Source organism: Aythya fuligula, chromosome 2 (assembly GCF_009819795.1).
Source record: "Aythya fuligula isolate bAytFul2 chromosome 2, bAytFul2.pri, whole genome shotgun sequence".
Lineage (NCBI taxonomy): Eukaryota > Metazoa > Chordata > Aves > Anseriformes > Anatidae > Aythya > Aythya fuligula.
In genome coordinates, this window is record NC_045560.1 from 116,857,330 (window position 1) to 116,882,760 (window position 25,431).

At 37.1% G+C, this 25,431-nt stretch overlaps 1 protein-coding gene across 1 annotated transcript in view; it reads left to right on the plus strand.

Moving 5' to 3' along the window:
* The window catches only part of CDH2 (cadherin 2), a 120,702-nt gene extending 96,845 nt beyond the window's left edge, over positions 1–23,857 (plus strand). The window contains exons 11-16 of the mRNA XM_032181026.1: positions 380–522; positions 1,745–1,978; positions 2,281–2,514; positions 4,241–4,380; positions 15,003–15,167; positions 22,433–23,857. Coding sequence (XP_032036917.1) covers positions 380–522; positions 1,745–1,978; positions 2,281–2,514; positions 4,241–4,380; positions 15,003–15,167; positions 22,433–22,639 — 1,123 coding nt within the window. The 3' untranslated portion in view covers positions 22,640–23,857. The remainder of the gene's footprint in view (positions 1–379; positions 523–1,744; positions 1,979–2,280; positions 2,515–4,240; positions 4,381–15,002; positions 15,168–22,432) is intronic.
* The last annotated feature ends 1,574 nt before the right edge of the window (positions 23,858–25,431 follow it).

Below are 25,431 nucleotides of genomic sequence, written 5' to 3' on the forward strand. Positions count from 1 at the left end.
TCTCTCCTGCTTTCAGTGCTCTGATAATGTAAAAGTTGACATCAACAGCTCTGTAGGTATAGAACAAGCAAGAGGGATCCCGAGTTAAATATTTTAATTGAGTCTGAATATGGATGTTATTTAGTTTATGGTAATTGTATGGTTTACTCAAGTTACATGGTAATTTGCATGGCAGGGCACTTAAAAACAGTCTAATGTTTAGATTCTTGAATATGCATTTTCAAGAATTTTAGCAACAAAGCTTAATAAATAGAAATTTGTAAAGTATTGACTCCAAATTACAAAAGTGTGTTCAGAATACAAATTAAATTGTCTGTTGTCTAGGTTGTCAATATTTGTGTTGGCAGATAAATGACACATCTTGTGTTCAAATGCACAGGTACTCAAAACTTTCAGATCCTGCAAATTGGCTGAAAATTGACCCCATCAATGGACAAATAACAACTACAGCAGTTTTGGACAGAGAGTCAATATATGTGCAAAACAATGTGTATAATGCAACTTTTCTTGCCTCTGATAATGGTATGTATCAGCATTGTATTTTTTTTTTTGAAATGTGGTTGAATGTCGTTCTATTTTACTGGAGCAAAAAACTTAGATATCCAGTCAGAAACCTATGAAAGTAAAAGAATTTTTATATTTCCCAGCCACTCAGGAAGTAGCTGAACAATAAGCCACTGAGTTTGGAGGACACCGTATTTGTTACATTACTTAAACTACATTAAACTGAAAAATAAGTCTACACAAGACTGTGCTAGGCTGAACAAATGCACAGCAGGAGTGGATGATGACTTTATGGGGAGTAGCATGTTGAAGAGGTGGCATGGATTATATTTTTCCATATTCCGACTACAGAAGCGTAGAGGGAAAAGTGTGTTTTCATTGGCAGTTTAATGAAGTTTTCTGCTCAGAAATTAGTCCCTTAAAATAGGCTAGAATGCTGTGCTGTTTATAGACAATATCAGAAAGATGGACAGGTGTGTTCAGCAACACTTTCACATCAGAAGGGTAAGCTGAAACACTAAAGCTGTTTACCTTGGAGAGAAGACAAATGGTAAAATTATACAAACTATTACAGTATAACAAAGCTAGGTCAGCTATTTCTATCCTTTTGGCCCTGTTCTGGAGAATAAAAGTAAATGGAACTGGAAGGAGATTATATGGGGACAGAGGGAGGAATGAAAACCATTGCTAATTATACTGAGAAATTCAGTGCCACATGTTCTCATAAATGTGTGACTTTAGCAAGGTTTAAGGAAGGATCACACATTCAATATAGATAACGGGAATTTCTGGAAGTATGAATCTGCATGCTGAAAGTAAGTATTAGAAAGAATTGAAGTAGCATGCTTGTGGTGAAAGTTGATCATAAGTTTTCCAAGTTATGAAAGAATTTCTGCAAGGGAGAACTAAAGAATCCAAATTCTGTACCTTTTCCTCTGAAGTGTTTCATGTAGACCTTCGCTGGAAAAGGTCTGATCGAGTAAAGTGATGAAGTCTTCCTGATCCATGGATCAGCAGTTATGAGTTGAATTTTGTTGAGTAGGACAGTTTTCAGAAGGCAGATTATATGAGAATTTATGTGTTTGTAGGAACAGTGACAGTGTTAGATTGGCTTGGAAAAAACAAAATTCCAGAACGGCAGTGAATGTGTGTATGTGGTAATTGAGCTGGTTGGTACGAGCTCATTTAAGTAACTTTACAACTGGAAACACGCTCTGTACATTTTTTGTTTTCTCCTAAGGAATTCCTCCGATGAGTGGAACTGGCACACTTCAAATACATTTGCTGGACATCAATGATAATGCTCCCCAAGTGAACCCAAAAGAAGCCACAACATGTGAAACGCTGCAGCCTAATGCTATTAACATCACTGCTGTAGACCCTGACATTGATCCAAATGCGGGACCATTTGCCTTTGAGCTGCCTGATACACCTCCTAGTATTAAGAGGAATTGGACCATTGTTCGAATCAGTGGTAATTAACATTACAGAAATTATAATCACGTTAAAGGAAATTGCATGTTGTTTTCTGTGTTTTACTTCGGTATGACTTCACAATATACGTTAATCTGGTAAACGTGAATAGGAAAGCACCTCAGTACAAGTTCCCTAAAGAACAAGAAATCTTAAGAAAGAAGTCCACAGTAAAAAGGAGATCTTTTGTCCTGAGTGTCTTGTAGTCAGTGGGCTATGTGTTGTGTTGATGCAAAGCTCAAAGATGAGCCATTTTGTGCCATTTCTGTCTTCTGTAAACCTAGTGCCTTATTTCACCCACAGGTGATCATGCTCAGCTCTCTTTAAGGATCAGGTTTCTGGAGGCTGGTATCTATGATGTCCCCATAGTAATTACAGATTCTGGAAATCCACATGCATCTAGCACTTCGGTGCTGAAAGTCAAAGTTTGCCAGTGCGACATAAATGGGGATTGTACTGACGTTGACCGGATTGTTGGTGCAGGACTGGGCACTGGTGCCATCATTGCAATTCTGCTTTGTATCATCATCTTGCTCAGTAAGTAGATGGATTCCTTAATACTGACTCTTATTATACCATACTGTCATTTTATGTTTTAGTCCTATGTACCTTGACAAAGACCAAAAAGGGATTAATGACTCAAAAACAAGAATTGTTACTGCTTAGGTTAATGTCTTGGACAAGTATGAAAACTTTGATGAATTAGGAGTCTGCGAGACGTATCATAACTAGCACTTGCATGCATACTTGGCAGTCAAGAGCACAGTCCCCGCACTGGGCTTATGAAAGAGGTTTTTCATCTGTGCCCAAGGGTACATGTTACGTTACATCAGTGAGTGACCAGGATGACGATATGATCAGCCCTCAGACATCTAGTGTCTGGTACTGTTGGTAGTCTGTGATTTGACACAACCCGCAGTGGGTTACACAGCCTCTCAGGAATGCACTGGTGTTATTACTATTATGTGTCAGATTAATTTAAGTAGGCTATTTTATGATTTTGGAAAGTAATGCATCACAGCCCAACATATAAGGCCCAGCAAGCAAGCAGCCATGCAGGAACAGAAATCTGTGTGTTTGTTTAAGTACTACACAAAGCTGTGCTAGTATTTTATTTTTGTGTTGAGTGCATTCAATAAGGGAAGTGACTAAACATCACGACTAAGTATCTGTCCAGTGTAGTCAATTAGATGCCAGCTCTCCTACACATTACGGTTAACTGATTTCTGACTGTGGTGCAACATAAGGAAGGAATTTATCTGTTCAGAGTATACTGTGCACTAGCACAGGGCGTACAAAATGAGAGGATTGGAGGGGGGGAGTTAGGGTATTCTTTGGGTCTGGCAAAGCACAGCTCTGTATAATGATTTTCCTGATAACCTAACGTTTTAAGAGTGCCTTGTATTGGGTTAACAGAGCCTTATTGAAACTACCAAATCTTTTAGGATATTCTCCTTACCTTTTAAGATACTCTTCATATATTTACATTCTAGATGAATTGAAATTTCTTTCCATGAAGGTGGTTGTAATTGGAAACAAACCTACTGTATTTAGAGATTCATTTACTGAAATTTATTCTATTGTGTTTCTCATTCTGCTTTCTTTAACAGCTTTGGTGTGTAAACAAACAGTCTAACTGAAAATTTATTGAGAATAAATGATTAAAAATGTATAGTTCCAAATGCCACTGTATTTTCCTCGACCATAATTCTTACTGCTTCTGAGCTTACATAAAGAATTAAGCAACAGTTACGGTTCATTCTGGTGGGCTGCTGGCTCATCTGCCCAAATGGTCTAAAGCTTAGTGATACTCAGTTATCAGAAGTACTTAAGCTATGTGAAGTGCCCTATATTCTTCAGACATAGTAGAAAAAAATAAAAGTAGTATAGTCTTCTAGAAGTTCTGTTACTACTAGAGAGATTCTCTCTGAATTCAGTGGTTTGTGAAGCTTGCTTTTTTTTTTTTACTTCCTTTTATAAAAAGTTTGTTTGGCAGGTGTGGAACACATTTTTGACTTAGGGAAGGAATATGTGATTGACCGATTTCCAAATCAAGTTGCTTATAGTAGCTTAAGTTTAAACATCTCTTCCTTAAGCTTCATTCTTTAAAATTTAAAAATAAAAATCCATCCTGTATTATTGAAATGTGTTGTTGAGAACAGTCAAAAACAGTAGTAGTAGTGTGGTTTAAATTTGCACATTTTTCCATGGCTGTGCTTCAGAATCAGAGTGTGTTTTTGTGTCTTCCCTTTTTGCCACATAGTTTTAGTTTTAATGTTCGTGGTATGGATGAAGCGCCGTGATAAGGAACGTCAGGCCAAGCAGCTCTTGATTGATCCAGAAGATGATGTGAGGGACAACATTTTGAAATACGATGAAGAAGGTGGTGGAGAAGAAGATCAGGTGAGAAATGATGAATGTTTTTTACGTATAGGTTCATGCTTCACTCTGCACTTTATTTTGTTTCCATTGACGGATTGTAATAAGTAGCTAATTTGCGCATTAAACATCAAAGACAAGTAGTATTTTAAAAGCATGACATAAAACATTTTTCTCATGTCATTTTTGGAGTTCCAGAGGTAGGAATTGCCTGTCTTTTGGGTAATATTGTAAAACTAGTGTATTGCCCACTTACACGCTGTAAAAGAGTCATGGTATTTTGGCCATATTCCAACTAAGGCAGTTATATTTAAATGACAATTAAAATTTCCTCAGATTGCAGTCTGTAAACCTTCTTCATTCTTTGTCAGGGATCCTTTTGTACAGAATCACTAGTGCAGAGTGTCTAATATAATAGTCTGTTCCATATGTGACCTTTCTTTAGTCCTGGGTGAATGCCTTTCTGTATGTATGGTAATGTTGGCTATTGACAGATTGGCTGATTTCAGCTTGGAAAGTATTTATGTTTCAAGTAGCTGTCACTGCACATCTGTGTCGATTCAAATACCTTTCCAGGCAGGTGCCATATGCATTTACTCTCGCATCACCTCTGTTTGAACCACTGTTGATATGTTGGAGAACTAGGAGTGATGTGTGTATGCTAAGAAAAACTTTTTTCCTCTCTCTCTGAGTTAGTGAATTTCCAAGCAGTGTGGTTTCTTTCCTTCAGAGGAGGTTTATTAAGTGTTTTATGAGCATGACAAATAGTAGATTTCTGCATGTTATTAGTGGTAAAAGTAAGTGTAACAATTACGAAGGGAACAGTGCATATAATACAGCCTAAGAAATTTTCCAGTAAAAAGCCTTGAAAAATTAAGTATAATTCTTCCACATAACCTGAGTCACATCCATCCAGTGCTTCAGTTTTCTGAAAAGTGTCTCCCTTCACTGATACACACATGTATAGCTTCTCTTTTCTCCTTTGTTTGTTTGTCTGAAATTGGTGTTCTCCTTACAACTTCCAGGCTTCCTGCATTTCCCCAGGTACTGTTCCTACTTCCTGGATTTTCTGCATAGTAAACTGCATTCTAAGTTTAACTGCAGTTTAACTGCATTCTAAGCAGTTAGCAAAGGAAACTTCAGCTTATGCAGTTTTTGAAAATCATTTATGTTAACAAATTAAAGGCAACCCTGTGAGACTGCGTGTATTCCAGTAGTTTGCATATGGTTTGAGTACAAGAACTGTACCCAGTTTGCGCATCTGTTCCTGCACAGAAGAGTTACAAGATGAAAAAGTATTAAGAAAATTCAGACCTGTGAGAACTAATTTTCCAGTTCACATCTCCAGCTCTTGTCCACACACAATTTCGTGGAGTATCTGCTTAGAAATTTTCATGTGGTTATGTTTTTAGTTATTGACCACACGGTCCTCAGGACAGAGTCAGCAGTTTTCAGAGCGTATACTGTTCATTAGGAAGACACAGGTTATGCTTTAAGAGTGCTGGGAGAAGTTGTGTTGCAGATCAGAAATCTGAAGACTTGTAGCAACAGCACAGAGAAGGGAAAAATACTTAATAGTTTAGAAATAGTGCTCAAGTCTCTCCTCCATCCATTGTGCACTGTGCTCCTCTGAAGTGAATGTGCTGTCTCCATGAGAGAATTAGTCAAGGGAACACAGCAGGAGATAACGTGTGAACGCAGTAAAGATTTAGCAGGGTATAAACCGTCCATAAATGCAGCCTTTCGCAGCTATGAATGAGCATAGTGCATGCAGGAAGAACTGTCAATGGGTGGAGAAGCAATAAAGTGGTAAAAAAATGGGAAATGGGAAATGAGAAGTATTTCCTCTCAAAATGAGGTGATGAAGTACCTAGACAAGAGGAAGTTTAAGGACTTCATAAAAATAGAAGGATTTTTAGCCACAAAACCTCTACTTGCTTTTTTTAGATAATTTTTAAAGCTGTTCTTGCAAATTATCATAGCTATCAGCCACATAGTTCAGGTACACTGGTCCCTATCCTGATCCATTGAGCAGTAGAATGTTAGTGTCTGAGGAGCTAAAAAAGCCTTTGTACACTCAAACGTAAGAGATGTCACAGGAACAGAAAGTAAGAGTACTCACAAAATGTAGCACGCTTTTATAACCACTTATGTTTTAAGACAGTTGTGTAGGCAAAAAATGGATAAGCTTCTCTCAAAGCTCAAAAATTAGGAATTTATTCCTGTGGGTGAATAGAGAGCACAAACTTTTCATAGGCACCTAATTTTCTATCTACAGTAGATGATGGGCAATATATTCTTTTCAGGGAGCTGCTTTAACTTTATTTTGGTTTGACATTTTGCAATGTAAAATTTAGATTAATTTGGTTTTGCACATAATTTTATATGAAATTTAAGTACTAAGTATATTGTATATTAAACTGAGTGTATCAACAAGTTCCTTAAAAGTAATAGTCTCATTTTTTCTTAGCAAAATTGTGTACAAGGAAAGCTGTATGTAGAACACTGCAGACAGTAGGCATTGGCTATCAAGACCTTTGCATTTTTGTCAAAGTTAAAATATGTGTTAAAGTGTCAAAGCTAAGTGTTCCCAAAAAAGCATATAAGACTTACATCAAAATCTATTTTCAGAATGAGGCCTCATAGGGCTACTGTTCTATTAAAATCAAGAAAAATTGCTTCACGTCAACCTTGCATCCACAAGGCATCAGCAAATGACAGAGTAAAATGCTCTGTCAATATTAACTTTTTTTGGTGCGCTGTTCCCAAAACCATCAGCACTGATTGAACAAGCAGCTCTGGTGGAAGGCATTGCCTAGGGTGACTCAGGAGCACAGGGTCTTATCATGCAGCAAAACAAAAGGGTATGCTCAAAGCTTCTTGTGAGTCTTAGTGAAAGCAAAGAATATGTTAAGTTCTGATATTTTCATAATCTTTACCTCTTAAAATTCCTTTTACTGTTTATAACAAGCAAATTACTTAGACCTTTTCAAAATCACCTCCTTTTCTGAATGAATATGTGAAGATGATTACACATTACATAGTGTGGCTTCACCATCATCTTCTTTATGCCACATGTTTAGGTGACTGGAAGACAGTTTGTTAGGGCCCCAAGATAAGTGATAAACTTAAGACTCTCAGAATCATAAACCAAATTACTTTTAGACTTCTGGTTTTGCTTAGAGGGGTTTTTTTTGTTTGTTTGTTTGTCTTGTTTGTTTGTATTTTTTTTAAGGAAGTTATACAGTTGGGTTTTTGAACTATCACGACAGACTGAGAAACTCCTAAAGCATGCTCAGCATGTACCTTTCAAACACTTTGTCCATGCAATCAGAACAGTGTATCCAGTAACAAATTTGATGAGTTCCAAATTCCAGCTTGTTCCTCTGAGTCGTAGCTGCTGTCAGAAGCAAAGTGGAATTCCTGCTTGCGTTTTTTGTGTGCTTTTTCTTTTTCGTTTTCCCTTAAGCTAGAATTCTGAAGAAATTCTGATACAAAGTTTGTCATAAAAGATGCACTTACTCTGTCTTTGCAAGTCTCATGTTAATCTGATCTGAGGCCTTCTTAGCCTGTTTTTCTCACTGACAAGCTGAATGGTTGTAAAGAAAATTGATGTTCTGGAATGATTCGTTGTCTTCCTCGAGCCTGGAATGATCTATACAGTGTTATGCGATTTCCACTACAGTTGAGAAAAATGCTTTTAATTCCCTAAGCCAGAAAAGCTCTACAGCTGTCTGTCAGAACTGATGGTAGCCTACTCCCCACTGCACCGCTGCAGAGCAATGTCGAAAATAGTTGTTTTCTGGACTTCTTTCACCTAAAATTCTGTTTCTTGGAAATGTGGATTGAAAAATTGTCTCTGACAGCTGTATAGCACACATTCTGTTCCAGACAAGAACATTTTTTCCTGGTACCAGGAAAGATCACTTTTGTAACAGCTGAAAGGAGGTGGGAGGGGGGGCAGACCAGGGAGGAATGAGAGGGAGAAAAATGCTTCAGAAAGTCTGTGATTCTTCCCAGGATTTTGTTTAATATTTTCCAGTTCTAACAATCTGGCTACCTGACTACTATAGGAGCTAGACTGTGAGTGGCTTTGAGTCATCACCACTCCACAGGAGTCAGTGGGACTGGTTTTCCTGTTGTTTGGGGGGAGGGTTTGTGTTTTTAATTCCATCCGAATGTTTAACCCAGCAATATGGGGTGGGGGCATTGCAGTTTGCTATATTCTGAAATGGATAGATACATCAAGTGTAAGTACACCTTCAGAAGCTGGGAGTGACAGTCTTGATTATTAATGGGCCACACGATTTGGAGCCTGTAGTCGTTAGCAAACGGGAAGTGTGAGAGGCGAACAACTTATATTCTCCCCCTGACACGATGTGCACTCTACTAGTGACACTATTGTCAGTTCAAAATACCAAAACCTTATGTTGTCTGAGTGTTAAAGCACTTAGCCCATGTCTGCTGCAGAGTTCACGAGGATAGCAGATCACAACCCATAAACATCACTAATTCATTTTACCACGTCTCAGGCCGTTTATGTGATTTACGTGGAGGCAGCTGGTGCTCAACTGGGGATGCTTACTGCTTATGTCAGCCTGATAACTCACATGCATTTTTCTTCCATTTAACTGTTTTTGTATATATCTTTTGTAGTAAATTACAGAATGTGCTCCTCACATTTCCTTTAAGCCCATTTCTGTGGTGTTTCCTGAATTTTAGTAGTACTTGGTTATGCAAGTGGTCCTGTTGAAGCAAGTTGCCAGAGCAAGTGGTATGCCTTGAAACTGTTGCAGATCAGCTGTTATGAACGGGTATTTTAATCCGACCATCACACCTCTTCAGTACAAGAGTTTCTAAAACAGTAATTTTACTATTATTCAAAGTATTTTTCTTAGTAAGAGCTCTGCTTGCTTCTTCCTAAATTGCCTTTCCTTACAGTCTGTTCAGACATGAGTCAATATTTTGCTTTTTGTCATGTTTTATTTCACCTTATATATAGAGAGAAATAAAATAGTAATAGTTATTTTAAAGATGATAATAGCATGAATACGTAATGGACTATTTTTATGTGTGAATGGATTAAATTCAAACAGGGATTGCTGACATGTAAAAAAGATAGTTTTGTTCTAGCATTTGTGAGTCATTGATAAAAACAAACTGAATAATCCATCGGATTTTGTTGGATTTTTGTTGGTAGGTGGTGCTAGTTTTTCCTTTTCTTATTGTAACTTTCTAGATTCTTGCATCTTACAATTACATTAGCTTTGTATGCTGGATCTTGCCACAACCTATTGTAAAAACAACAATATTTCTGAACTACTCAATCAATGTTATAAATCCATATGACTGTATTTTATTTTTACCATCCTGAGTGTTCAGATCATTTACACTCACTTCTTAACCTTTATTTTGCATTACAATAAGATTGGAAAATATTTTATGATAATGAAAGAAATAACTGTTGTTAAGATATCCCTAGGCATCTGCAATATTATAATTAGGAGGAAGTTATTTTGAGAATAGTGTTTGCTTAGTAAGACATTGAGTTTATTTTTTTTGAATGACTGACTCATGCAGTGCTCCTGTGGAGGAATTATTATCATTCCTTGGTGAATCTTTATCTCATCATAGGAAAAGAAATGTTTCCATAATGCCATTACAAAATTGTTTTTTATTTTATTTTATCCTACCTATAACCTGCGCCTGTTACTGTGTTTTATCTGCAGCTCAAGTTTAACTTCCACCTTCTTTATTATTAAAAAAGACAAGCGAGCTTCTTGGTTACCTTAAAAATGATTAACTTGTAATGCTCCAGATGCGTCTGTAATAAAAACAAATAGGAAAAGCACTACGGCAGAAAGTAATCAAAAAATGAATTGCAAATAAAGAACAACTGTTAGCGCAGGCATTTTAACCAGTCTTCCACTTGCAGTCTGCATCTAGTCAGACCTGTGTGCTTTGCCTTTCTGGAAGTCCTGTTATTTCAGCAGATGTAAGATTTAGGGGGTTTGGAGCATTTTGCAGAACTCAGGCAATATTGCCTTAGGACCACGTTTGGTGGTTTTGGAGTAGGATGGTTACATGTAGCAAGATTGTTTTTTACTTCCTTTTATTTGTTTTTAAAAGACCTTTAAAGGTGGAACACTTACCTATATAAAATACTGCCTCCCTTCTTCCTTCCACCCCAATTCTGTACTGGAGTAGACAGAAATTGTCTTTGCAACACAGAGGATAAGCAGAATGTGTGTTTTATCTGTTGGTACTTCAAGTCATAGTTTCCTCTGTTCCCCTAACACAATAATAAAATTGAGTTTATGCTAACGTATCATCCTGTAAAATGGATGCATGAAATGAAAACTTCTGATAATGTAAAGCAGCATTTTTACATGTGGTTAGACCACTACAGCTGGTTTTGTCCAGTGAATGTCACTCACAGCTGTCATAGTCAAAGTAAGTGAACCTAGTGACAATTAAATTGATGATTTCTTCCATGGGGATACGGGGATGGATATGATGTCTTGGGAGGGGGATCAATCCCATATATGCATAAAAAAAATATGGTTTTATTAAATTTGAATCTGTTGTTTGGAATTCTTCTTTAAGTTTCAGTGAGTATTCATATTGAGCAGGTCTAGTTAGCATAATACACTTTAAGCTTTTGCCATAAACTTCTAAAATTTAAACATAATCGAAACAGCTAATCCAGGAAGGAGGGGAAAAAAAAAAAAGTTAACTAGAAACTTATGACTAATTCAATTTCCTGGATAATCTCTCTTTTTTTTTTTTTTTTTTTTTTTTTTTTTCCCCCTCTTCTCTTTCCAGAGATTGTAGACTCTGGTAACAGTCAGGAAGTGAGGTACTTCTTTTAAGGTATCTCTCTCCTACGGCCATAGCTGATGACTGCTGCATGAGAGATTATTACTCAAGCATTGTTAAATGAATAGCTGCCTTGCACAAGAGGAAGTTGTTTAAGGAGAACGACTTTGAAGACTGCATTTTCTTTTTCTTTGTAAATCAGTGATTACCGGGAATATAAAATTAGATTTTCAATTGCATTTTCTTCTATTCTGGACATTTCTTCTGTTCAAGTTAAAATACTTGGACTATGCTTCCAGTTACTGTGTAAAGGTTTTAAAGAAAAGCTTTTAGAAGTTTTGAACCCTCCTGTCTACACATCTGGTAAGGTTGTTAGTCTGTAGGGTTTAGCTAGCTGGTTTTGATATTTAGTACTGTCTCTTGTCTGCCTTGGATCTCACATTCCAGGAATACAAGATCAGAGCTAGTAATGGTATAAGTCTCTGCTTAAAGCTGTCTAAACTAAGTGAATAGTTAATAAGGTCAGTATTTATAATTGGGCTGGTTTTGGGGTAGGGGAGATTTGAGAGATTAATTATATTGATGCATATTGATATATAGATAGATATTGATTGATATATATTATATAATTTTATCAGTAAATTTCATCAGAAGTTGTAACTTCTGATAAAATGCTCTTTTAGCACATCTTGATGTTAGTTCCTTTCTATAAACCAAAAGGAAATCAAAACAAGAAGGTTTTCTGCTTCAGTACAGATGATGGGATTTATTTCAGCAAGAAGTAAAATAGTGATGCCAGAGATGGACAGGTTTTAGCTATGTTCCAACAGAGAGAATCTAGTATTAGCTGCTTCTTTCCATCAACAAACTGAGCTTATCCAGAAGTTTGAAGAAAAAAAAATCAAACCCTCTGAATGAATTTGCTCAAATTCAAACTGAAGGAAGGGAAAGATATTCTAAAATTAATGAAGTTAGGGCTAAACAACAGAAGCAAGTAAATAAATGCCTTTGACAAAAGTTGGCAGCCATATGAACTGGATGCTGTCAGACTTTGCTCAGGTATGTTTCCAACAGAGGGCCTAGTCTTCTTCCTCAGTCCCTCAACGGATTTAAATGATGAGCAGGTTGTATGGAAGAAGGCAGGAGCTAAGACAAAACAGTGTTGACTTGTGATCTTGAAATAAGAGTAGAAATAATGACCCATTGCTCCAGGCTAGCTGTCCCAACTTAACCCACCATGTTTTGTTTTCTCTCTGATACAGCACAGTTTTCCTTTAAGCTGTCACTTCTGCAGTTAACTATGTTAAACTCAGCTTGAGACAAACCTGAAAGTCTGTTCAGGAGCTTTAGAAAATACAGGAAAAGTTTTCCTATTTATCTAGCAGTGAATGCAACATTGAGCAAAGAAATGGAATTTCAGCAGTCCTAAATAGCTTACGCCCTGGCTCTTTTGAAACATATTTCTTTCTTTTTCTTTGCAGTAATTGAGTAGAGTTGACTTCAGACAGAATGTTGAAACAGCTGGAGACATTGCACGATGCTGTGTTTGTACAGCATTAAGCCAGTTTGGGGAGATGGTGGATGACTTGCCATACCTGACTGATGTACAGTTGGTATTGATTTTAATGATACAAGAGAATTGAGAGTCTGTCGTAATAAGCAGAATGGATCTTTTCTTCCTGTCCAGACACTAATAGACCTGCAGAATAAATTTCCTCTGATAGAAGTCTGGAAGGCAGTGCCATAAATTACCCTAGAAAGGAAATCCAAAGTGGGAGTCCACATAAGGAGACATTCTGCACCACTGTTGCCTTGAGGATGGCAATCTTTGCTGTCTTTGTAGCTATAAAGCCTGGAGATGTCTCAAACTGCATATATACAGGAGAATGGCCTTAGATGTGGAAGGCTCTGTCAGATTTGTTTAGTACTGTTTAGAAACTTGTTTAGTTTCTGTATGACCACTAATCAGAGAGAGAGCTGTTTGCATACTGGAATGGGTGAAAAAGAAAACATCTTATCGTTATAAAACTGAAATGACCAGAGGCTCTCCTGGTTTTAATGTATTTTTCTTTGACCATACCTGTTTAAATTCATCCATATAAAAATGCCTAGTATTAAAAAAATAAAAATTAAAAAAAAATCAATCAATTATCCCCATTCGTGTTTTGGACCTTTATCTTTAGGGAGGATATGAAAAGCACTCGCTACGTATTTATAAATTCTAAAAAGTACATTCTTCTCTGTTCGATAGTATTTTCTGATAGTGTGTTTCTAAACTGTTTTGATTTATTTTACATAATAAAAAGGGAAAAGGTAAGGAGTTCTGTTTACTTTTCTCCAATCCATACTGCTTCATGGAAATCACTTACCCTGTTTGGTGCATGACGAACTGAAGGGTTGAAGTTGCAGTTCTGCCCCAAGGAATTTGTAATTTAATTAAAATATATAAAGCTGTTTTCTCAGATCTCAGTGAAGTTGTTCCACCTTTTTGAATATATATGTGTGTGCAGTCAGCTGAGGACCTGAGTAACAAATTAGAAGTTGTAGTGATTTAATCGTTAAAGTGCACCCAACAAGCTACCCTTCACTGCTGTCAACAGACCTCTCCTCCTTTTGAAAAGTCTGGTTTTGGGGGTCATGGTAGGTAATACTCTCAAAAGGACCTACATCCCATGAAGCGACAGCAGAAGCATGTACTTGCATTTCTTCCTTAGGAGTCACTTAGGAACCAATAAAAACGTAATTCTCTGCACAGACAGTTTCCAGCAAAATGAGATTACAAATATGATTTTTACCAGGAAATCACTGATGAAAAATAGAAACTGAAGACAGGATAGCTTATTTAGAGTGCCCCTCAACTGCTTGGGTTATATGTGGGGCAAGGTGTCAGGCATACAGTTGAGTTGGCATGAGCCCCAGTCTACTGGGTAGCTCGTGGATGGCTTTAGTTTAAGCCTTTGAGCCCAGTTCCTTGTTCGGCATTTTTACCGGTGCCTTGTGCAAAAGCGTCTTTGATCGTGACTACCTTCTAGACATGACAACAGTGAGGTGAATTACAATGCTGAAGTGCATCACACTGTGCAAAAAGTATTCAGACATACCTATCTTAAATGCATAAACATTCTAATTAAAAATTTTATGTACATACATACTGCTTATTGAAATTCATACTGCTATGCTAGCTTCATCAGTCTGCCAGAGTCTGAAACTGCAGCATCAAGTACTTAATGAACAGATCCACAAGTAATCTGTAGAAAATGCTTAGAATTAAGACCAAATCTGAGGAGCTTTGTACTTCTTATGACATTTTTCCCCCTTTGGCTTTCATATTATGGAAGCCACATGAAATCAGCAAGGAGTCTTAAACTCATTCTTTGAATGTATTACAAAAACGCTTCAGAGCAGTACGCTTGCATCTTTCTCAGAATAAGAATGTCTGGCATTTATTTGCTTAGAAAAATAAGAGTTGGATTTGGCATCTTTGCTCTGTGCAGTAAATCAGCATTACTAGGCAAAGTGTTTAGTCTCGTAATAGTACTACTCAAATCCTTCCTTCTCAATGGAAAATTTATGAGAAGCTCTACAAATCTGATGGAATAGAATCAAAACAGTAGGTTCAGGGAGTATAAATCAAATAACATCCTGTTGGTATGCAAATAACAATGTTTTAGACTTACTCTCAGTGTTACAATCCTGAAAATAGAACTTGCGGTGAAATGATTCCTTGTATTTTCTTTTTTTTCTTTTTTTTTTTTTTTTTCATGTTTCCCCTGACAGATATTGTTCAAAATTCTCCTAATGTACTCTCTTTGCTTCATATTTTGCAGGATTATGACTTGAGCCAGCTCCAACAGCCTGACACTGTGGAACCAGATGCCATCAAACCTGTTGGAATCAGACGTCTTGATGAAAGGCCAATCCATGCAGAACCTCAGTATCCAGTCAGATCAGCTGCTCCTCATCCTGGGGACATTGGGGACTTCATTAATGAGGTAAAGGAAAGAAAGGGTTTACTCCTAAGATAAGTTAAGCTTTTATATTTTGTTAATTGTGCTCTGCACGAGTAGCTGTTATGTTTGAACATGATAACTTTTTAAAACTTACTTAAACAATTAAAATTGTCTTGCTAGATTTAAGTAAATATGTTCTTTTGAAGTGTGGGCAAATTTAATTAACTCATTCAAACAGAAAGAGAAGATACATCAATTAACTTCTGTATATTTGTATTAATTACATTCATAATACGTTATCAGCTGCAACCACAGTATCTCCAAGCAGGATTATTCTGTGGGTTCCGAGTAATAAATAGACTAACAAAATTATAGTTTAGCCTAAATTCATTTATTAATTCAGAGTAATTTAATAATGGAGGAAGTTCATACTCATTTTCCTTGTACATTACCCTTTGAATCTAGATTAACAGTGGAAGTTCTGTACCTTCAATAAGACCAAAAGAATTCGATCAGATACGATTAGTGAGCAGGGCAGCTAAATTAAATGTTATGTAAGTGTTTTTAATACTTGTCACAGAGCTTTAAAAGTCTCTGTGTTACCTTTGATTCTTCAAATTAATAAAGATAAATGTTAGATTCAGATTATACAGATTGCTCACAGTTGTAAAAGAAATGCTACTACAAATATTTGTTTCATTATTTTAATTACTGGTCATTCTTAAATCATTGGTTTTGTGAAACTTGAGATAGTAGAGTTCATTTCTTGTTCTCATTAATTGCAGGAAAACAAATATTTAGATTATTTTTAAGTTGTAAATTATCGTTTAATAATTCTGTATTCTGTAGATGAGTAGTAGTAGTTAATTATGCTAATTTTCACGTATCTTCTTCGGCAGTTACAGCTGGGCAAGTATTGTAGAGAACTGTTTTTGCAAACATGTTTATTCTTGTTTGTGTTAAAGAAAAATCAGGCTAATACACTTTCTTCTGTGTTAGCAAAGCTGCAGAAAATTGAGTTTGCTCCTAATAAGGTATACAGCGAAGCAATTTTAAAGTATCTACAGGGAGATAACCAGCAGAAAGCTATTCCAGTTAAATGTGTTTTTAAAAGTATCCGGGTTTGTGGAAGACTTGTATTAGAAAGAAGTGGCTCAACAAAGAGGATTTTGCATGCCTTTTACTTCTAAATACAACAATTATTATTGGCTTCTGGAAAACAGTGGACACATGGGAGAATAAGAAACCTCAGTTGCTGACCAAGACAATGTACACACCAGAACTTCCTTGTGCCTATCTTCTTCCAGATGATCGTTTTCCCATCCTATACTTACATGAGTGTGACCAGGCAAGTAGGGGGGAAGAACACTAACCTCAATATCCCAAAGAACACACCTCAATATCTTGATTTTCCTTTTCCATGCAGCAGAGTTCACTCTTACAGAGCCTAGACAAGGAGTGAGAGTAATTCTGGAAAGCCAGAAAAGGGGCAGAGGTTTGTCCAACCTCCTGTGACTTATAAATTACTCAGCAAACTTTTCTTGCAATGCTGCTTCTCAGTATGTTGTCAGTTCTGAAGAATCTAGCATCAGTGTGTACATGGAGATGTAGAAACAGTAGGTGCTGTCCTGATTTAACTCAGTATGTTTATAATCACAGTACTGACAAGCTGAGAATCATTTTCTTACGTTCTTCTTTTGTATTAGGTCAATACCTTTCTTTGTGTTTCCTTTTGCCCATCACCTAAAAGAGAAGGCTTCTTCGAGCTACTCTTATATAATAAAATAACGTAAATAATATCATTGACTCTAAAATAAAATTAACCCTATAATTATATATAAAATTAAAGAAAGCATGGCAATTTTCTTATCTTCAAGTTAGCTGTGAGTTAATTATATCCTCTGATTGAAAGGAACTATCTGAGGCATATTCTATGTTTCAACCATTATATATTTAGCTTATGTATATCATAAGGTATTTCTTTCTTAGGATTTCAGTTTCATTTTACTATGGGGCATTCCACCTAACTCACTCTGAAGCAGACAGTTGCAGCCAAGGTTTCTTCATGCTCAGTTTTGCCAGAAGCCCCAGCAAAATTAAGATTTTATTTCCTCACAACAGTTTTATCTTAATTTGTGTTATATTAAAATTTCCTGTGGCAAATGTGATTCTAAGAAGTCTATTGGGAGAAAAAAAAATATGGCATTTTACTATAGTAGTTACTATTACAATTAACATTCCAAATTACCAGTGTCTGGAGCATAAACATTCAGGCTGCACAGGTTTTCAACCTCCCTTCAGACAATTCCACCTGCAGCTCATTGTCAGCAACCCTTGCAAGATATACCCAACTTGGTAATTCAGTAGGGAAAAAAACAAAACAAAACAAAAAAAGGTAATTCTTCTGTTTTACATAGAGTAAATTAAAGAAATACCTTTGGTAAAACCTGTGCCAGACATTTTTTAGGACAGCTCAGACAGAAGTTGTGCCAAGCTATGAAAACAAAATAGCAAGATAAGAAAGGGCAAGTTCATTACCTCTGCATCCAAATTTAACATGATTAGGCAAAAAGCTTACTTCTTCTGTAACTACCAGTCACGCCATAATTTTTTCCTTGGTCAGCCATAACCCATACCATGTGCAAAACTAGCCCAGTTGCTAACTGAACAGAGAGAGGCTTCCTTTCAGTTGCCAGTACCTCGGTAACGAAGTCTGCATTTGCCCCATTGGCTTGAAAAGATTACAAGGCTTTGTGGAGATCAGTCCAGTCTTTTGGAGGACTTGGCTCTGTTCCCAGAGTAGCTGATCAGTCTGATCCTTTGGGATGCTGGCCCACGTGTGGGAATTAATTTAGTCTGTTGAATGCTATGCTCACCAGTAACTCAGACACAGAGCTAGTATTGTTCAGATTGGCCACTGAATTACTCCAGCTTCTGACAAAAAAGAACCATAGTCATTCATTTCAGATGCTAGAGGGTTTAGCTACCATCACCTGAGAAAGCATGGGGTGTTTTTTTCCTCTTACTTCTATTACACAGTCATAGAAACAAAATGTGAAAAAGACCTAGTGAGTCATTTTGTTTCTTTCCCTTCGGAAGTACTTAATTTGTTTTTGTAGTATATTACTTTCTAGCTGTCATCAGTTGTATTAAATCTACTTAACTCAATGAGAAGTATGTAAGTATAAGTATTTTGTAGTGTTCTAATGACTTCTCAGTTGAAAAACAAGTTACAAGTATGATAAAACTTTGAATTATTTTTATAACACTTATAAAGTTAAGATAACACATACAGAGCTATGAAATTTCCAAAATAAGAACGTTCCAAAGGTGCCTTTATAATCAAAATATGTTTTGCAGGCATAAGCTAAATGACCTCGGGGACTTTCTTGTTTTGTCTATTTCAATGGATAGATGAATCTCTAATTTAAGGGGGGAGGGAAAAACCTTCTTTTCTTCCAGTTCAGTGTACAAACAAGTCAGGGAAATAAGTCATGTGTTATTAAGAATCCTCTGTAGACTTTTTTTCCATTTTGAGCTTTTTAAAACATAACCTACAGAGTGTGGAGCATAATTAATGCTTAGAAGAGTCGGGATTTGCAGGACAGTATCAATCAGACCTGTTTGCAGAAGCTTTGTTAAACCTGTTTTCAAAAACCACCTATGCTGTCCTTAGAAATCTTAAACAAATTATGTTGTGGTGGAGAGTTTGTGGCTAAGAATATATTTATAATCAATAGAGAACATAGCCTGAGGTAAATTAAATTTAAATTACAAACTAAAGGTCTCATCCCATGAGGACATGGAGGACCCTCAATTCATTCTTAGTAAATGGTTATTGATACAGTGCACCTCTAAGCAGAGTAAAAGTCGCTGTATGTTTTCTGTTTTCTCTTGTCAAGTGAAAAACATATTGAATCAGTCTTTCATATTTCCTGGTAAGGCTCTATTCTTCTATTCTCATCAAAAGTAAGTTGAACCCGATTAAGTAGTAGGATTAATGAAAATAGAAGTGCTAGATCTCTGATTTTGTAAAGTTTCATGTTAGTTTGAGATTTTGTGGGTTCTTTTTTCCCTTGATTTGAGACAAATTAAGAATGCTGCACATACCAAGCAAGCATAATTTAAGGTTACCATTGTTCCTCAGTCAAGACACTGCTGTAGTCTTTCCTATTCCTATGCAAAATGTGTAAAGGAGGAAGAGGAAAAAGTGAGGTTGCTACTCAGTCTGTTCTAGGTCTCAAGCTCTCCTTTGTATTGTCACGGCATTACTGGTTTTCACATCAGCTGTTCTTGTGTCTGCTTTTGTGCATTGCAAGTATAACAAATGCAAAGAAATGTGACTTGATCCTCCTGAAAGATGGAGAACTAAGCATGTGTCTCAGCAATTCAGCTGTTGAATAATCTGCTCTTTATAATAAAAGTTTTGGGTTTTCAGATCAGGAACTTGTATTCTAAATAAATACAAGAAATCCACTGTTCTGAGATTCTTGAGCACATCTGGGAAAGACTGAGGGATTTTTTTTTTGAGAAGTGGTTGACAATGCCATTTCAGTGAAATGAGAAGTTCTTGGCAACCATTTTTTGCTTTCTCAGTCGTGCCAATACAGCACGTTGTGGTACCACCTGTTGAAAGGGAAGCAGAAAGGTGGCAATACTGAAACCACAAGGAGCTTCATAAGCCGATTTCATTGCCTAAGCTAACATTGAGCATCTCCAGCTTCAGACATGCTGTAGAACGCAGCAGTGGAGCAAAGCAGTGCACTGAGTAGGTTCAGAGAGTATGCTTAGCAGAGAGGAATGTAAAAAAACACCACTACGGTATTCCTTCACTATCTTACCGTGTAACTTCCCATACAAATATGGCAGAGAACTTGGTTGTCTTTTGAAGAGTTAAAGACTAAGTTCAGTTGTTATACTGTGAGTCTGAGGAATTTTTGGCCAAAAGATAGGGGCAACTATCATTGTAACTTGGGCTGTGGAGTTGAGTCAGTACTTCCATAGCACGGCCCATAGCTCTCTGAATAAAATGGGTTACACAGTAAGAGCAACCTTTGAAACAGTGCATTTGTCAGTGGGGTACTATCTCGTAAGTCAGTAGCTCAAAACCAGTTTTAATTTTAAATGCTATCATAATCCTGGCAGCAAATTGCAAAAAGCCAACATTCCCTGTGGAAAGAAAAGGCAGAAGGATGTTGCCTACCTTCTCGGTGTGGATGGCTGACAGGCATGAGAATTTCTGCAGTCACATAGGAAAATACTTTGTTCACTGATTTTAATAAATTAGAATCCAATGTTTGGCTGGCTGTTCCTAGGCAGAATATCAGGGAAATAACATTTCCTCTCCAAACCACCTTTGTAAATGACTTTTCACACACAGACTCCTGAGATTCATACTGCAGCACTCCTTAAGCTCAAGCTTATTCTCCTTCCCTGTCACCTGTGTTCGAAAAGCATGGGACTCCATCACCCCAACCAAGCTAAAGGGAAGGTACAAATATTGCAAGGCCAGCTAGTGCCTGAGAAGTTTAGTTGCATTTCTGCTTCAGCAGCAGAAACGGAGAGAAAGCCTTAGAACTATTTCAAGCTTTGAAGCTGAACAGGGGAAGAATGCTTGCTTGCTGTTGCATTTTAGGAATCTTGAATTATTTGTCCATACTGTGGCCATCACGATGGAAAAAATCCAAAGAGAAAGATAATGAGTATCGTGAATTACGTTTATCAGATAATTCAAAATTATCCTTCTTGTGCAGGCTATTGATAGCCTGCTTGATGTTGTTATATGTGTGAAATGATCATTTTAAGTCCAAAGTATGTTCTTGAATGGAGGTCGCTAGCTTGATAAATATGCTGGGCCTTTCCAGCACTGATTTGCAAAATTAGTACATTTTTCACGCTTCTAAATTATTTTAGGTGATAGAAATCAGGATTCTCTTATTAATACTATATGCTTTAATTAATGGTATTATTTTAGCATATATCTAGGAAGAAAAACAGCTATTTCCATTACATCACTTTCAGACTAAACAGTTCGTGATTGAGAGAAAAACATCCTTTTGTATAATGAAAATGTTAAATAATTAAAAGGATGCGCATTAATCCTTCAAAAAATGAATGTAAGAATGTGTTTCTTTAAAGAAATAGACATCCATTAAAAATTGAAAAGAAAATTGGCACAAATAGCACTGGTTAAAATTATTTTAACAGTGAGCAACATAGAGTCTTGTCTAAGTCTTCAAGAATTTTGGCAGTCATACTATTCCTCATTGGTGTCTGCCAGAGTAGATCATCTTGAAAGTGCAGAAGATCTTGAAGAATCATTGCTAATCCTGTGGAAGAAACTGTGACGTTGAAAAATCCAAAACACAAGAGAGCTTGCTTTCACTTTTAACTTCAGGCTGCAGCCCATTATATTCAACTTGTAACTTCCCAGAATAAATGTCTCTCGCCACAGAGCAATTGCTGCATATACTAAAATTAAATTTATTGTTTAGGTTTGCACCTATGTAAGAAAACAGGGAAAAGTATCTTCTTTAGAAGAAGTGTCATTCTTTCCCTACTTGTCCCTTGTTAATTTATTTTGGTTTTAGTTTAGGTTATTCAGCCATAGAGAGTAGAAGTTTAAAATTACTGAAGACCCAGTATTTGTGCGTTGATAACATGACTGCTTTGAAACAAAGAAACAGAAATGGTTTTAGTGATGTATTTGGCTTTGATGTCTTTTCTTGTGTGTGTTTTATGAAGAGCAGATAGAATCTTATGGGTGGCAAAACACATACGGCTTAAGCCAACATATTGTATCTTTTTCACACAGCAGTCTACAGAGGTACATTAATTTTGCAGAACTGACTAAATATGGCTTTTGGCACACACAGATGGACCTGCAGGCCAGCGATGTCAGTGGATATGTTATTGGCCATGTGAGATGGCTGTTAAAGCAAATCTTTGCAAACATGCATATTTTTCCTATCCCATCTGTCTGTTTAACCAGTCCCATATTGCTCATGCCTCAGGTTGTGAGCTGTGTAGCTCTAAAAGTGTATATTTATTAGCATTGTTCCTTGTGTAGTAATGTTCTCTTACAGTTTTGTTAGAGCTGCATGTACAGTTACATTCAAAATGTCCAGTGCTTAATGCTGGAAACCCGTCAGTGAATCCTGTTCTGCTTGACATGAACCACAGACAAACAAGAACTTGGTTTTCTCAGGCGGTGGTTGGTAGATAACTGCACTGCGATGTTCCAGTTACTTGCTGCCTCTCTCTGATACAGAACTTACTTCTTTCTTTTCTCCCTTTCATGATTACAGGGACTTAAAGCAGCCGACAATGACCCTACAGCCCCACCATATGACTCCCTCTTAGTCTTTGACTATGAAGGAAGTGGCTCCACTGCTGGATCCTTGAGCTCTCTTAACTCCTCAAGTAGTGGTGGTGAGCAAGACTATGACTACCTAAATGACTGGGGCCCACGTTTCAAGAAACTTGCTGATATGTACGGTGGAGGTGATGACTGAACTTCAAAGTGAACTTTGTTTTTGGACAAGTACAAACATTTCAACTGATATTCCCCAAAAGCATACAGAAGCTAGGCTTTAACTTTGTAGTCTACTAGCACAAGTGCTTGCTGAAGGCTTTGGCATAGGCTGCAAACCAATTTGGGCTCCGTGGAATATCAGTGATCCAATGCTGTTTGGAAAAAAATATTGAGCTCAGTTACACTTGAATTTTACAGTACAGAAGCACTGGGATTTTATGTGCCTTTTTGTACCTTTTTCAGATCGGAATTAGTTTTATGTTTAAGGCTTTAATGGTACTGATTTATGAAATGATGCATTAAAGAGACAAAATATGTTGGGGTGGGGAGGAGTAAGGTGAATCACAATATGCTTCAACATGCTTTTGTTACATCGCATTGCTTTTATTAAAATAAGGAGATTAAAACTTAAAAAAAAAAATCCTCGTGGAACAATTTTATTATTTGGGAGAGAAGACCATGAGGTGGAACAATGTACATTACTTCTAGTTTTAGATGTTAGGGGATTTTTTTCACTAAAATTCTAAAACTTAATGCAGCTGGTTGCAAATAAAGGGAGTTTTCATATCACCAGTTTGTAGCAGAATTGATTTTTTTTTTCCTTACGCTAGAATGTTAGACACATTTCGGTCTTAATCCATGTACACTCTTTTCTTTTTTTTTTTTTTTTTTTTAATTTCTAGTACTTTTTCCCACTTCACTGTAAAAATGGTATGTGTACATAATGTTTTATTGGCATAGTCTGTGGAGAAGTGCAGAAACTTCAGAACATGTGTATGTATTATTTGGACTATGGATTCAGGTTTTTGCATGTTTATATCTTTCGTTATGGATAAAGTATTTACAAAACAAGTTGAAAACAAGTGACATTGATTCAATTGTTGAACTGTAGTTAGAGTACTCAATATTTTTTTTATTTTTATTTTTATTATTTTTTTTGTTTGTTTGGGGAGGGAGAAAAGTTCTTAGCACAAAAGTTTTACATAATTTGTACCAAAAAAGGGGGGAGGGGAGTTGGCCTAATACTGGTGGCACGAGTAAATATACAGTATGTTTTGGGGGTGGGGAGGGAAGGGGGAAGGAGCTTTCAAACTGGAGAGACTTCTGAGAACAGCTTTGCCTCTGTATTGTGTACCAGAATATGAATGATACACCTCTGACCCCAACGTTCTGAATAAAATGCTAATTTTGGATCTGGTGCTTGGTTTGGCTTTTTTTTTTTTTTTTTTTTTTTTTTTTTCCCCTACTTGGGCAGCCCTGACTATAGTAAATAAAACATACACAAAGCACATTTGAATTGTGTGAGATGTGCATTTCTTTAGCATGTAATACTGCTGGACTACAAATAAGCTGCGTATAGGAGAAAGTTTGGCACAAAATTGGAAGGCAGGTTCTCAGATGAAGCCAAGTGATCTGTGCCATTTCTGGTAATTCAAAACTTTCAGATCCATCTAGATGACTAGCTTTAATGTATATTATCTAAATAACAAAGCTTGCATCATTTTTGTCTCATTTCTCGATTGACAGTTTAATGATTTTATGATTATGCTGCTGGTTGCATAAACAAATAAATTAGAGGTCCTGGCAGTCATCTGCTACCTGAACTTTCTCATGCTGAAGTAAAGGCAAATCCCCTGTTAACTTCTGTGCAGGTCACAGCATGTCCTTCAAGGAGAATGCTTGCAGTCATGGAACTTTATCATAAAGTCCTTTTAGGAGATTAGTCATCACTAGTCATGTTTCTAACCTGTTAAAATGATATATTTGCAAACAAAGCAAGCACAGTAGGTGCAGCAATTCTGCCTTCATTCACTTGCAACAATCTGCTCAGGTTTAATGTCTACATTTACGCTCGTTAAGGGCCTAATTGTGAACAGTGTGAAGCCCAAACTCAGCAGAAACACCACATTTCCACAGGCTGTTGAGAGAATTGGAGCAGCGGGAAGGGATCCAGGCCCCAGGAGTAGTGCAGCAGCCTTCTGCGCTGGGAAGGCTTGGAAGGCAGTTGGTCTGTGGGTGATGCTCTTCAGCATGATGCCACTTCAGTGCTTCCTCAGCACTCCAACCCTCATTTACATAATGTGACTGTGATTTCCAGAGGTGAATCCTGAAATATCAGTCAGAGTGCATTATATACTGCATATGACGGTAATTACAAAGTGTCGTGGTTTAACCCGGCTGGCAGCTAAACACCACGCAGCCGTTCGCTCACCCTCCCCCCTCCCTCTCTGGGACGGGGGAGAGAAATGGAAAGTGAAGCCCGTGAGTTGAGATAAAGACAGTTTAATAAGACAGGAAAATAATAATAATAATAATAATAATGATGATACAATGGTGATAATACGAAAGTAATAATAGTATGTACAAACAAGTGATGCACAATGCAATTGCTCACCACCCGCTGACCGATGCCCAGCCTAACCCCGAGCAGTCCCGCCCCCTCCCCCCGGCTAGCCACCCCTATATATTGTTTAGCATGACGTCAGATGGCATGGAATACCCCTTTGGCTAGTTTGGGTCACCTGTCCTGGGTCTGTCCCCTCCCAGCTCTTACTGCACCCCCCAGCCTGCCCGTTGGCAGGACAGAGCAAAGGCTGAGATGTCCTTGGCTTAGTATAAGCACTGCTCTGCAACAATTAAAGCATCGGGGTGTTATCAGCACTCTTCTCATTCTAAGCCAAAACACAGCATTCCACCAGCTACTAGGAAGAAAATTAATTCTGTGCTAACTGAAACCAGGACATCTATCCACCCCTTATTCCATACCATTTA